Source organism: Oryzias latipes, chromosome 1 (assembly GCF_053564925.1).
Source record: "Oryzias latipes strain Hd-rR chromosome 1, Olatipes_Hd-rR_3.1".
NCBI classification, from domain to species: domain Eukaryota; kingdom Metazoa; phylum Chordata; class Actinopteri; order Beloniformes; family Adrianichthyidae; genus Oryzias; species Oryzias latipes.
In genome coordinates this window covers 41,490,886-41,505,958 of record NC_136237.1, presented here as the reverse complement: position 1 = coordinate 41,505,958, position 15,073 = coordinate 41,490,886, and the positions used below count along the sequence as shown (strand labels likewise).

Here is a 15,073-nt window from a genome sequence, read left to right as displayed (position 1 = left end):
AGACGAGGAGCTGATCCCTACAGGTGACAGTAGATCCCAAAAGGTCACGCACAAAAGGTCAATTCCTTATTATGCAATTCTTATTGGGCTGGATTGGAATTCTGATAATTTCTTCTTGTCTAAGGAAAACCCTTAATGACAATAATTCTGATTTTTCTTTCACTTTTTTTAATTTTAAAACGTTCCTTTAAATTAACACAAACAGATGAATCTGCCTGAGCTGAATAGATTCCTACAGTTTGAACATTTTGTTCTTTGCAACATAGAAACATCATTGAAGAAATGTGCAGATAACACTTCTTCAGAGGACAAGTGCTGACTGACTTGCTCCCCCTAGTGGTTAAAAATAGACATTGCTAATTTCCAGGAGAAAGCTACAATTTCTTTATATAAAGGAAAATGTTCTTGTTTCTATTGTGTTCTTTTTCCCAAACAAACAATATGAAACATGAATTCAGATCATTGATTACAGAGAGATTTTAGATTTTGCTTGGAGGATCCTGTTTTTATTGCAAAACATAAAAAGCTTACATGCATTTGGCAAACATAAATGATTGATTCATTGATTGTTTTACTTTTATTTTCAAATTCAAACTAGTGTGAATAAAAATGATAAATGGAAAGTGCTCAGAATCCTACTACTGTATATGTTTTATTCCTCCATATTAAACACATCTTTATTTACATACAACACAAAGAAAATGAAGTAAATAAAATAATTATTAAAGTACCAGTGTCCTGAAGTCATGAGTGTCTGTAGATTGTCCCATTAGGCTTCTCATTTTCCAACTTACATGCTTCCAAAAGGTTCTTTTTTTAATGTAATGTTGATATTTTCCTTCATTTTATTCTTCCATCTCACCCCACACACATAAATGCAGTCTTTGTCTGTATACAAGGCTGTTTGATGTTCTCTTTCTTTTCACAGTTTGTGTGTTTTCTGTGGAACATGAGACATGAAATATTCTGCAGTTTCAATTGTGAGTAAGATGGTCTTGTGTACTTTTGCCTGAAACGTTGACCAGAAATCAGTATTTGTGGCCTAAATCTTTCTTATTTCTTTAATTCCTGAGTAACTCTGGACAAAAGAAAGGATTTAAGTTTAACCTTTTTAGTCAGGGGGTGTCCAAACGTATAGCAAAAGTTGCAGAGTTGGTGAGGTGAAAATATTTTTAGGCCCAGTATTTCAGTCGTTTTTTTTCTTTTTTTTATTATTTCATGAACATTTGATGGCAAAGACATAACTCTTTCATTCCTCCCAAAAAACAAATACAAACATTTTTTTACCCAAAACTACTGTCTGTCATGGTACCCCCGGGAGTCCTCTCCTGCCCCTCCCTCTCTGATTCCTCCTTGATTGGACCCAGCTGTCGGCATTCACCTCATCACCTGCACCTGTATTTAAGACGGCTCCAGACCAGTATTCATCGCCAGTTCGTTTGCCCTCTATGGTGCTTACTTGGTCTTCTCTAAGCTCTCGGTTTGATGGTTTTTTTTTTTTCTTTTCATGGTCTTGTTAATTCCCAGCTCACGCTTGATCCAAGTTCTCGATCTGCCTACAGAATTCTCGCATCCATCCACGCTGACCTGGGTCCAGCCACAAGACCATCAGCCTCAAGTCCGTATTCCAGCTCCTCAAAATTCCAGCGCTCTAACGCCATCCTGTCTTCAAGCCCGTTCCTTGCAAATCAAGCTCCACTTACCTCAGAAGTCACTCCAGCTTGGCTCTGAAATCCTCCTCTGGATCTGGCCTCTCTTGCTCCGGTGACATCTTTGCCACTTGTCTCCAAGCTATCAAAGACTTGTCAAAATTAAATCTATTCTCGCCACTTCCAGTGTCCATTTTGGGTTTCAGCGTTTGGGTCTGCTGACGTTACAACCAAGCATGACACTGTCCCTTCTGCAGGCTGTTCATTCCCAGTTTCCTCGTGGTCGATGGGACGTCACTCTCTCTTGGTATTGAATTCTCTCGTTTTAGGCAGACAGTTGTTTCCCTGATATTTTTTTTGCCAATTTCCACTTTACGGTTGACGTTTTGGAAATAAGTGTCACACAAGACTCTCACAATAGTGTAGAAATAGTGAACATTTAGAATTTTACGGCAGGATCCTGCAGTATCTAGATTACATATATTTTATTTCTTTATCCAAGATTTCAGACCCGAGCTCTTATTTTGATACTTTTGAACCCTTAACACCGTTGGACCAAATTGTGGGGAGAGTGAGTCGTTGCATCACTTCTGCTTATGTTTCTAAAGTTCAGGGTTTTTTTTCTATAAAAATGTATATAAGTGTGTATGAGATTACATATTTAAATTCTTTTTTCTTATTTTTTTATAGTCCAGTCATTTTGCTGTTTTCGTAATCCATTGGTTTGATAAAGCAACCCCGCCTTTGGTTCCAGTGACCCCGTGACCCCAACAGGGATAACATGGGTTCTATGGATGGATGGATTCCATACGTATTTACCCATCCTTTGTTCTTTTTTACTTTCGTCTTCCATCCCATTTCAAGCATTTTCAATGTCTACATTTGAACGGGCTTTTTAACCGATGTGTGGGGGTGATGGTGGTTATTTCAACTCTTGGCTCCAACGTCCTGATGTCTAATTTAAGGGAAGCCAGACCATAGTAGTCAGTGGAAACCCGCTCTGTGGCCTTGTGGTAGAGTGTCTGCCCTGTGACTGGAAGGTTGTTAGTTCAACAGGTCAAGTCATACCAAAGGCTCTAAAAATGGGACCTCCCTGTTTGACACATTAACCTCTTGGGACCTGATCTCTGTTTGAATTTTTTGGTTTTTTATAGTCACAGGGCCCCAGGTCCTTGTATGTGGACGCCAGGTCTTAGGAGGTTAAGAGGTCGGATTGGGGGGGGGGTTAAACCACCACATGGATCCAGAGCACAGCTGTCTGTCTCAAACGCACAGAACAAATTTCCCACACCTAGGTGCGTGACGGCTGGTGGGACTGATCTGAGCAGAACTGAACCTCACATTTCCTGGTCTGCAGGAGGAAGTTCGGCCTCTGCCCGTGCCGGTGCAGAGCGAATGAACCCCATCTGTTCCTCTCAAGCAGTGTGGTCGGAAAAAGCGTTTTGTTATTTTAAACCTTTTCTTCTTTAGACACAACCTTTAGCCGCCTCTTTAACCTCATTTTAGCACAGCTGATCAAAAACTAAAAGAAGACACAAGAGGAAATTCCAAAAGGCAGAACTCATTTCTTCTTAATCCTCAACTTTATTTTTTATTATAAAAATGTACAAACGTTTTCACATGACAAGTATTTGTGTACACATTCTCTGCAGATTGTAGAAAAAATGAACAACCATCAGCAGTGAGAAGATTCTGTGGATTTTGTTCTGGATCAGCACGTTTTTGGTCTGTTTGAGTCATGGTGATGGGATGTTCAGCTGCTGCGAAGCTCCAGGCTCTTCTGCAGGGCAGGGACTGGGGGGGCATCACTACAGGACCCCCCCCCCCCCCCCCCCCCCACACACACACACAACCCCCCACCCTCTAAAGATTAGCATGTGATAAAATAAACCAATTAATCCACTGGAGTAAAAGTTTAAGTCCTTTTGTTTTGCTGAGAGCTGAGCAGGTCGGTGGAGATGACTGTAGCGGTGAGCAGCGTCTGTCTCCACAGCAGCCGGGGGTTTCCACGTCTCTCTGAACTAAGTTCAGACCTCTGAGAGAACCAGATGAGCTTCCCTCAGCGCTCCTGTCAACACCAAACCCAAACCGACTGAACGGCTGCCCACCAAACGGATAAATGGGAGCTTCAGTGATGAGCTCTGGCACCAGGATTGAACGGTCTCCAGTGTGGGCTGCCCTCTGCTGCCAGACACCGTTTCCTGACATTAAACGGCTGCTGATCGCTGCAGGTTCACAAGAGGGCACCAGAGATCCGTGAGGCAGACAGAGCTGTTGCTGCTGCTGCCATCATCGTGTTTGTGGAGGATGTCACTAAACGAATCGTTTCTGGTTTTTAGCCAGTATTAATCCTGCACGCTCCTCCTACAGCACAGAAACAGCAATCCTGCAGACAAACGGGTCAGATCCAACGCTTTTCCACACAAACGAGAAAAATCTGTACAAGTTAAACGGTGACAGATCATGTGTGGAACAATGCCGTGACAAAAACAAAAACAATGAGAAAGTACCAAAGCACAGTACACAGGAGTACCATGCGTGTTCACAGTTTTGGCAATCTGTACAGGAAAGTGAATCCACCTTCTAGTTTACGGAGAGTTTTTTTAGTTTTAGTTGTGCACACCAATAATCAAGAGTTTTACTTTTAGAAATAAAACGTCTCTGAATTAAAAAGATTCGCTGAAGGAAACTGAGCTTTAAGGTAACATTCCTTTTTTTGTCTGATAATAAGCATTTGAAATCCTTTTTTGTGAATTTATTACTTTTTTTTAAGTCTTTTTTTCCACTTTTCAACATTTGTTATGAACTGTAGGGAAGATAAATCCATTTAATTGACAGCTGTTGTTCTGGTTTCTGCAGGAATAAACAAGAAAACAACCTCTGTACCTCCTGAGTTTGGATCACTTTTGCCATAATTTTCCCTTTTTTGTGGTTTCATCCTCTCAAATGCACTATTTCCAGCTGAGAATGAGTGAGACACAAAGGCACAGAGCTGCCTTTATGATTTCAGACTCGGCAGAAGATCTCCATGGGGTGCCTCCGTTTCCTACTAATGCAATGCTTGCGATGTACCTGCCAGACAGTGTGCTCTTCAGTGAGCAGTTGTAAGGCAGGCGTGACTCCTGGCCGCTGTGGACGGGCAGCTGACTGGTGATGGTCAGCCAGCCCTGTGGGTCCACACTCTTGCTGGTGTGGGACTTCTCAGAGGCGTCGGAGAGGTTGCGGCCGCCGTGGAACCAGTGGACATCTCCGTCGGGGTAGACGTGGTCGAAGATGCACCTGGGGCTTTTGTGTTGAAAAGAACCGTCTGCTGCTTCACCGCTCTCTGCAGGAAAAGCCGGGTGTCACGGTTAGAACTCGCAGCACACGTTTATTTTTGACATGCTTTCAAAATGGAAAGGATTTCACAGCAAATGTTTCATTATCCTGGGCAGTATTTTTCATCTACACCTAAAGATGATCTAAACATTCCTGCCTATTGTTTGAAGGAGCTCTAAAGACTCTGAAAACAAAGGCAGGAAAAAGAAAACCTGCCCTCAGCACATGCAGCGTTTAAAAAAGGAAAGTGCAGCATGCAGGAATTCTGCCGGGGGTTTGTGCACAAAAGATCTGTCAAATGTAGACTCTCACTTATCCACTTTATTTTAATCCTATTCCTTCGATAAATCAAAACAGTTGCCTGCCATGTAATCAGATTACTCAAGATTCCTGCTTTTCTCCATTCTGATGCAGACAAAAAGATCCACGTTAGGTTGGGGGTGAGAGGGCTGTAAGCTAGCAGGAGAGCTCTCAGTTATGGGTGACAGGAAGGGGGGTGGGATTACTCCACGCCAACAACTCAGAATGAACTCCTGCCGCTCTGCAGAATCTATGTCCTAGAAATTGACAGGTTTTTTAGATTTTGGCTAAAAACATTATAATCCTAATGAAAAGACCTCTTTGAAAACAGATCAGAAGGTGATCGGAGTGGGACTTTAGGCAGAACACAGGTGGACTCTGACCTTGTAGCTCCACTGTTGTAAACTCGTGGACCACTCCCTGGTTGGAGCGCAGTTTGCACATGAACTGTTGGTTTATCTCCAGCGGCAGGAGCCTTTGAAAGACGAGGGACAGTCGACCGTCCTCATATTCACAGTGGAAAGGACTCGTAAAGTTGTTCTGGTGGATGATCACCCTTTCCTCCACGTTCACAGAGCATAACTTTGTGTTTTGGGTCCATCCCATGTGTTTGATTACCAAGCCTTTCTGAGAGGACGATGCGTTGCAGTGCAGAGAAACTTGGGTGTTGATCTTGGCAACGACAGTAGGACTCACTTTTAGTTTCACTAACTCTGCAGCAAAAAAAAAAAAAAAAAACAGGAGAAGAAAATGTAGATATTTCTAATCAAACAGAAACATTTCTGTCAGGAAAAAAATGATATTAGAATATGTTGGGGAAAACCTATAAATAAATAACAAATCTAACATGGAAAATTCCAGAAAAAACTTTTTTTTCAAATCCCTATAACCAAAAAACAGCATGCACTGACACATTAATGGACAGTTCAATTACTTATTGTAAAATAGAAATAAGGCGGTATCTTCTGGTAAATATTGATGAGCCAAAGGATAGTTTTGTTGCAGCCAATAAAACGTTCCATTCCAATTGTGTTATCAATGGAGACCACAATAAAGACCTATTTAAATTTATTTCTATTCATTGTTCACAAGAAATTTCAAAATCAAACATGTTTTTTACCACCAGCACAGTAGTCAGACAGAAGAGTTATTTTTTACCATCATCTGCTGGTATTTACCAAAGGTTTTCTCATCTAACTGAGTTTGGGCATTTTTTTATGTTATATCCAGTAAGTTGCATAACGTAACACCATAAACGGATGTTTGTCTCCGAGTTGTATTTGCAGAAGGAGCGCCAGGAGCTCCACCATAAAAGCTTCGGGGAAGGTTCAAAGTCCTGTGCTCTCTCTGCAGGGAGAGTCGCTCTGACAAGAAAGCAGTTTGTGATGCACAAATCTGACCAGAACGTCTGCACAGAACAGAAGGACACAAGTCTAACATACCTTGTGATGTTGGCGGCAGTGCAAGAACAAACCAGATCAAACCCAAGGTAGTGAAGTCCATCATCATCATCAGCAGCAGCTCAGCATTTCTCTGCGAAAGAAAACAGTTACTTTGGTCGAAAGAGGAAGAAATGTAAGTTTTCTCAAGTGTGAGACTTCTGCAAATGTTAAATGTACGCATCAGGGAAGCAACAATTCTCAGGTATGTGACAGCTAATGGTACTTTAACTTTACTTAAAGCGGGCCTGTAAAGTTTAACTTTGCAGGCCCGCACACGTTTGTGTCCTGCATGCATGGAAGAGGTGGGCGTGTCTGGTGTGAACTATAGCCACTGCTGATGGACTGAGAGATAAGACACCAAAAATAAAAAAAACAGCCTCAGGCTGGCGTTCAGGTGCCGTCGTGTCACCTGTGACCCTGGTTCATCACAACAGAACATCATCTAGTTTTACAGATGTGATGTTGCAGACTTAGGTTTTAATTTGTTCTGTTTCTTTACGTTCATGTCTGCTCTTCGTCTGATGATAAACATAATCCGTTCGTTTCCTGGGTAACTGCAGGTCAATGGTCGGAACATGTAGGTGGACCACAACTATCACCTTCCATTTGTCTAACAAAAAGAAAAAAAAAAGTGATTTCTTTACTATATCTTGAAAATGATTCTGATGTAACCCAGCTTAACGCACATGCAAGAAGAAGCACGAAGGAGAAAAAAGGTTCATATTTGATCTGAAACATGCATTCACATTTTTAAGTCATTTTTCTGAAAAAAAGAGAAAATCACATTTGTTTGCTGTTTACTGACGGAAAGATGAAAAAAAGCATTTTACATTTCTGTAAAGGAAAAAAGCGAAAAGAGGATTTCAGATTTAAAAAGTAAACAAAACACTTCAGTCTTACTGTTTTATAATAAATGTCCTGAGGAGCAGGGATGGGTTACGGACCGTGGTAGCTACACCCGGCAGATGACCGGCCCGTCACAAAGCCACACAGAACACACACAAACACACACCTCATGTGAAGAACGCTCCTCATTCTTCATACATGTTGTCTTGTGTTTTTCCTACAAACACGCTGTTGGTTTTGTGTCTGAAAGGACTCACCTCAGCTGCAGCTCCTCTTCCTCGCTCCTCACACTTCAGGATTTCTTTCCTGGTTCCTCTGTGACGTTAATCATTGCCGAATTTCCAAACTGAAGCCCGAGGACTCGCTGCTGTGGAAGGTTGTGCAAAACAACGGGATGTCAAAGGAAGTGTGTCCATATGCGTGTGTGTGTGAAGAATGGGTGGGGGGGGGGGGGGGGGTAGAGGAACAGACTGAAATTCATTTATGAATCAGTGAGAGCTCAAACAAACAGAGAATTGTTTTGACGCCTTTGAAGTGCTGCAGCTCTTTCAGTGCCAATCTGTGGGTTTTCCCACTCTGTCCCAATGTGGTCACGGATCAGGCTGCAAAGAGACCCCCTTTGTTTTCTTTTGAAGAAATGAGTCATTTTATTGGACCAACACACTTACACACTTACACAATTGTGCAACGCACACCAGTACTGAAAGTGATGCAGGTAAAACGAGTCTGCATGTCTCGTTTTACCTGTGGTATTTTTGAGCAGATTCTGTTTTTTTTTTTTAATTAAAGTTTGGAGTTTGTCTTCGTTCTGTAAAGCATTGTGTGCAGGAAATGTGCTTCATAAAGGTTACTTGTGGAGTCTGAATCAGCTTTTGGGACCTTTGGCAGAGTGGACAGGTGCCAAGTCCTGCTGGGAAATAAAATCCGCTAATAGTGACGGTAAAAATGGGAGTTTCTGTTCAATGAACGACAAATTAGATGTAATTACTGCAACTATATGACTCCTCACAGCAATCAGATTTATCAGATCTCAATAACAAGCTCGAAGTTTAACTGAAGCCAAGGACTGATACAAAAAAAGTGAACAAAAACTCCATCAAACTGTAGAAAAACAACCAGAAAAAAACACAACGGTACAAAATAGACGATGAGGTCTGAGAAAAGGACCAGTGTTTGTTGAATCCACTGTTGTGAATTTTGCTAATTGTACTTTCGTTTGCTAAACTTCATTATCTTTTATCTAAAAGTCATTTTGATTTCTTTTAAAAATTAGAAAAATCATCTAAAAAAAAAAAAAAAATTAGAAAAATCTGTTTCTTCACAAAATAATTCTTAATTTTTTTGTTCTGTTTGTCTTGGAAAACCTTTAAAGCTCCCTATGCATGACGTAGATGATTCAACAGGAAAGGTTGTTGGTTAGCTCGCCACATAAAAAAAGGAGAATGGCGACTCCATCAGAGCACTGAAAAAAATGTAAACTTGAAGTTTCACAAACTGTTTCTGTCCCTAAAAATGAATTTTAAGAGATTTTCATGTTAAATATTTGATAAGAATAATCAGTCTCTATCTAAATGGCTTATTTTTTACAGCGATGCACAAAGCTGCAGCAGCAGCAACCCCCCCCCCCCCCCCCCCACCCCCCCCCCCCCCCACCACCACCATGAGAAAAAATAACTGCCCCCACAAGAGCACTAAGACATTAGGGAGCATTGTGCTTTGACATCTGCGGCCCCGTTATTCAGCAGTTTCATCATCACACTGAAGGCTTCAAAAGAATTCGACTGAATAATCCTGATTGTAGTTCAGCTGCTTAATTCAGAAGACGGTGGTTAGACTCTCATGAAATGAAAAAAATGAAATATGCAGAAAAAAAACTCTTTTAGGCCAAAATACAATGAGAAAAAGTATTAAAAAACAAAGAGACGATATTTTTAAACCACTTACACAAATACTCAAAAGAACTACAAAGATTTCATTCAGAGTCAAACTTTTTATCTTGTTTATTAAACCTGTAAAGCCCACTAGAAGTTTTTAAGCCCTTTGATGAAATCCAGAAAAAAAGATTACAATGTCATTTTTTTAACGAGATAGAAAAAAGCTACAGAGAAAAAAAGTACACATTGTAATGTTGAAAGAAATAAAGAAAATTTGAACGGTGGCGTTCAAATTTTGGCGCAGTGGTTAGCGCTCTTGCCTCACAGCAAGAAGGCCCCCGGTTCAAGTCCCGGCTGGGGGACATGAAACACACAACATCTATGGGGGGCCTTTCTGTGTGGAGTTTGCATGTTCTCCCCGTGCATGCGTGGGTTTTCTCCGGGATCTCCGGCTTCCTCCCACCGTCCAAAAACATGCTTCATAGGTTAATTGGCAACTCTAAATTGTCCATAGGTGTGAGTGTGAGAGTGAATGGATGTGTGATTGAGGATATTCTACCCTGCGACAGACTGGCGACCAGTCCAGGGCATTCCTTGCCTTCGCCCAAGTGGCCGGGATAGGCTCCGGCAACCCCGTGACCCCGAAAGGGAATAAACGGTAAAGAAGATGAATGAATGAATAATAAATTAGAAACTTGAATTTGAAAGACCTAAAATTGTCACCAAATAAACTATAATATTCATTTGTTTCAGCTTATTTGTTGTGTATTTTCGTTTCTGTCCCTGTTCACTTTCAGTTCTAAATTTACAATTTTAATTTTCGTTTTCAGTGTTTGTCCTATGGGGGTGGGGCTTTGTCCCCATTGGCTACCAGGACATGATTGACACTGGGAGACTGGCAGAGTGTTATCACTACTCTACGCCACGTCAGAGGAGGGATGACACAGGCGTGCCTTCGCCCACACGTGGCCGGGCTGAATGAAGGATGACACAGGTGGCACCAACAACTCTACACTTTTTTAGTTTATAGTTTATTTTTGTTTCTTTTCATTCAAATTTCAAATTTACATTTTTTTTTAATTTCAATAGTCCCTCCAAGTTTTCAAAGTGTGCTTTCGAGTTAAAAACTTGTTTCAAATTTTAAGGAAAAGCCCTTTTACTGCCCCTAGTGGAAGGATGGTGAACTACAGGGCAGAAAAAATGGATCAAGTTCTATATCCGCTTTTGAGATGCATAGGGATGCATAGAGATAGGGTTAATTGTATTGATATTAAGCCTTGTTAATATCCATGTCAGAGTGCAGGATAGCATTTGATTTTAGCCCGTGTGATCGGAATCCTAACTGCTGTAATTCTCCCTAATCACACAAGGGAAATATTTAGACTTTTCAGGAGTCTGTTCTTCCTGTTGTTTGAGCTGAAAATGGGTTGGTTTTATGGATCCCCCAGGTTCCCGTAAGCCAAGTGTAGTCAGCAGGCCTGCATCCCAAATCTGTCTTAGAGGAAGCGTTTATCATTCAGAGCCCAGCTTTGAGCAGATCAAAGGCGCGTTTTGCCGAATCACAGAGCTAATCTGTCTCAGAGCACACGGGAAAGCTGGCCTACCTTCTTAGCAAACGCAGAGCTGTGATCAAACTGTGTTTGCCACAGCAAAGGATTAGGTTCCCCTGTTTGCTTGTACTTTGCAGCTGCTTGATGTGTTATTACTGGGACTCAATACATCCTTTATCTGGGCTCAATTCCTGGATTCGATTCTGAACTGTGAAGGTATTTTGTGATGAGATGATTAGATGTGGTCCAGAGAGCCTCGAGAGAAAGATGGTGACATCCTGGATGATGAAGAGCACTCAGACGGGCTCCTCAAACAGACGGAGGTTTTTTATTTCTATATGTTTAAATGGGTAAGTTTGTGTCCGTTATGAAAAAGGGGATGATTACAATATTTAAGCAGCAGAATGGAGTTACTTTGCATCCTTCATTGATGTTTAAGTTAGAGATGATGCTGCATCTGTACAAAAAGTGGAGATGAGTCTGTTAGTGCTCCAAGTAGAAGATACCATGTACTAACATCCATGCCTTCATCAGTACTAAATGCAGTTTATAATAGTTTTGGAACTAATATTGAGATTTAACTTTTAAGTCAAAAAGCGAAAGTAAAGGAGCCAGGAAAAAAAGACACACGTATCTCCAATACAATAAGAACTACATGAATCCAACTTAAACAACCCTAAAGGTTTCAATACACATTTAGTGAATTTATCTTGAGTATAATTCGCAAACCCTAACCCTAGCCAAAAACTGACTTATAGGGTGTTTTGGTCCAGACCGAGTCTGCTTAATTTGGCCTGGATTGAGTCCTGAACTTTGTGTTTGGTCTTTTTTCAAACGGCTGTCAATCGTCCGTTTACTGATCCGAACCAAAGCTTGTAAACAAAACCGTGTGCCTGAAAAAGTCTTTAATCATTGGTTAGCAATTACGAGGGCGTCATTCAGGTGTTATAACATTATTTTTAAGAGAATTCTGATGAGGAACTACAAGGTCGCTTTAGGGATGACCTCACAGCAGCGGCAGTCGCGTGCAGCGTAACATGACACAGAAAAGCATGTAAGAAGCATTTACAGCTGTATTAACCCTTGTGCTATCTTAGATGACCCCACCCCCACCCTTCCATTGACGTGTTCTCCCTACAATGACAAAGGTGGATAAAGGTGGAAAGATTTCATGTAATCCATGGACACCAGTGAAGATCACAAATCATTGAAGAAAAAAGGTTCAGAGCACTGTCTAGTGGGTCTAGATGACCCAATTCCCACCGTTAAAGTGCCTAGGATAGCACAAGGGTTAAAATCAATGTTCTAATAAAGAGTTGGACCCTTTTTTCCTCATTTATAACACAACCATTGGTCAACAAGTCATCTGTTGCAACACCTACTGTTTTTTACATCATGTGACCTCTGCTACGGTGGCCATTTTGGTTCAGTTGCTCCTCTCTGAGGACAGATAGTATTTAGATTGGGGAATCTCAGAGCGAACTGAGGCTCAGTCTGATTGGAAATGAACCAAGACCACCTCCAAAGATGAGGAGCGGTTCCTGGTCCCAGACCAGGTTCTGCTTGGGTGTATTCAGACTGAAAATTTGTCTGGGATTATCGCAGGAAATAAACTCTGGTTCACTTAAAGCAGACCAAATGTGTCCAGTCTGATTCCACCCTTAACCCTTATGCTATCCTAGGCACTTTACTATTGGGAATTGGGTCGTCTAGACCCACTAGACAGTGCTCTGAACCTTTTTTCTTCAATGATTTGTGATCTTCACTGGTTTCCATGGATTACATGAAATCTTTCCACCTTTATCCACCTTTGTCATGGTAGGGAGAACATGTCAATGGAAGGGTGGGGTCATAGGATAGCACAAGGGTTGAAGAAGAATAAGCTTCATAATAATGGTTTAATAGTGATGTTTTATCGTTTTGGGAAGTCATTTTTTTAGTTGTTCATCTATAGGCCACACAAACTTACCAGAATAAAGTTTTGTAATGTTTTAGATTTTGTTTAATGATTCCAAAATAATACCATGAAAAGATGACCAAAGAGATATGTACCAAAACACCTTTACTTTCTGTTATGATCCACATATCCTACTCCTTTAAATCATGTCATCTTCATGCCACCAGAACTGCAAATTCTGACTGCACATGCAGATTTCGGTTTCTTTTCTGAGTTAGGGGCTCAATTTTTTTCTCGCCATGATGGCATCCAAACTAGTTTTCAAAGGTAACATAATGAGTTGTTAGTTTGGGGATTTTTCCGCTCTGAAATAAAAAAAATATTTAACTTATTCCAAAGAAAAACAAAACCAATGATCTCTGGTAATGTAGCAAAACTTAAAATTTATCTATTTTCAACTCCTTTAAAACTACATTAGCTTTAGTTTAATATTCCAGCCATTCTAAATGTTATCCACGTGACCTTGTTTACTAACAGTCTCTTTATTTTGTATGTTTCTGGGTAAAGGAAGTCAAATTTGACCTTAATATAATTTAGATTTGACTGATTACGGAAAAAGTTCTATTTTATGTTCAATACAAAGCAACCACTGCTTATATGAACTGGATATGTGAATGGAGAACGTGTTAAAACGAATGTAAACCATGAAAGTCTGGAGTGCTACCAGTAACGGGTAAACAGACATGTCCTGCTGCTCAGCTTAGAGAGCTTCTTTACACACATTTGTGGAGTCACTCCACAGGGGGAAGGAAACCAGCTTCCTCTGACTTTCTATTGTTTTTACCGCTGGACTCAAGTGTTTGTTAACCATCAGGGCAACATTCCTCTTTGCACTGATTTTTATAATCCCCTTGGTATTACAGCCCCCGGCCCAGCCACCGTTCAACTATCAGTTGTTGGGAGTTTTCTAAGTGTTCTCATGTCCCATGTGGTCGCCCATCCATCCCATCCATCACTGAATTGACTTTGTTTAGGCGTTTCAGACTGGCCTCACTGCTGATGCTATTCACAGACAGAGTTTTAGCTTTCCAGTCCTCCCTGGACACTCAGCCGTGTGATTTACAGAAGCAAAGCGACCATGAATTTTCACTCAGCCAGATGAGAAGCAGCAGAAGTGATTTATGCTTTTGTTTACGCTGGGCTTTGGGGACCTAAATGGACTGTGAGGAAAGAGGAAGTGGGTCCATCTACAGTAGACATATGAGGCTATATGAGGTAAAACTCCCCACTCCCTCCAACCCTCCTTGTTTGTCACTTATTCTTGTGAAAGAATCAGATTCATGAAAAACTGTTAAAATGGATGCAGTTTGATAGTGTTGCTGAGAATCCAAAAGGACAAACATCCACTCACAGGAAAAAATGGCAGCATAATATTTGGATGTCGTTCAATTTGGGATCACAGTGACAGTTTGCCATTAACCCTTGTGCTATCCTATGGGGTCAAGATGACCGTTGACGTGTTCTCCCTACCATGACAAAGGTGGACAAAGGTGGAAAGATTTCATGTAATCCATGGACACCAGTGAAGATCACAAATCATTGAAGAAAAAAGTTCAGCGCACTGTCTTGTGGGGTTGGTATGTTGGTATGGTGAAATGCTATGATGTGAATTAGCAACATGTGGCAGGAAGTGTCGATGTTCTTTGAACCACCGTAACTCTTTAATGGTGATTAAATGATCTGTGATTGACAGAGAAAACCTGAAAACTGAAAAAAAACTAAGGAAATATCACCAAAATATCCAAGGCAGAGTTCACAATCCTCACAAATAACATGCAACATGCCTTCAGCTCAGGTTGCACCAGGAGAAATGTTCAACAGAGGAGAGTTGGGGTCAAAACACGAAATGGAAGCAATTACTTTCATTTCCCTCCTGGAGAAATCGTCGTGACCAATGGGGAAGCTAACTTTGATGAGCTCATTATTGATAACTGGAAGCACCTCATAAAGTTAGTAAATGCCTTTCAACAAGGGGCTCCGTGTGACCGTGCGATCATTAGCCTTCGCTGATGTCCCCTTTGAAGGCATTACCCTTCCTAAATGACAGGCTTCTTCATTCAGTGTCGAGCTTAAAGTGAGCTGTTGACTGCTGGGGGAAATTGCTTTTATTGGTGCTCCCACTCTTTTTTGACACTTC

At 41.1% G+C, this 15,073-nt stretch overlaps 1 protein-coding gene and 1 long non-coding RNA gene across 4 annotated transcripts; one reads left to right on the top strand and one right to left on the bottom strand.

Annotated features, from left to right (window-relative positions):
* Nucleotides 1-839: 839 nt before the first annotated feature.
* On the top strand, nt 840-4,673 carry LOC144995059 (uncharacterized). The gene is made up of 2 exons (XR_013658715.1): nt 840-1,480; nt 1,563-4,673. It is a non-coding gene; the product is annotated as an uncharacterized LOC144995059 (long non-coding RNA).
* On the bottom strand, nt 3,214-7,955 carry LOC105354256 (uncharacterized). 3 transcript variants are annotated; one of them, XM_078954490.1, is made up of 5 exons: nt 7,813-7,943; nt 7,610-7,661; nt 6,710-6,800; nt 5,651-5,980; nt 3,214-4,974 (listed from the first exon to the last, which is right to left on the bottom strand). In XM_078954490.1, the coding sequence occupies exons 3-5, from the start codon at nt 6,777-6,779 to the stop codon at nt 4,601-4,603; spliced, it is 774 nt and encodes a 257-aa protein (XP_078810616.1). In that variant the 5' UTR covers nt 6,780-6,800; nt 7,610-7,661; nt 7,813-7,943; the 3' UTR covers nt 3,214-4,600. The 3 variants fall into 3 exon arrangements, with proteins under 3 accessions (XP_078810616.1, XP_020558608.1, XP_023809787.1); XM_020702949.3 differs by lacking the exon at nt 7,610-7,661 and having other exon boundaries at nt 7,813-7,955; XM_023954019.2 differs by lacking the exon at nt 7,610-7,661 and having other exon boundaries at nt 7,722-7,827.
* Nucleotides 7,956-15,073: the final 7,118 nt, after the last annotated feature.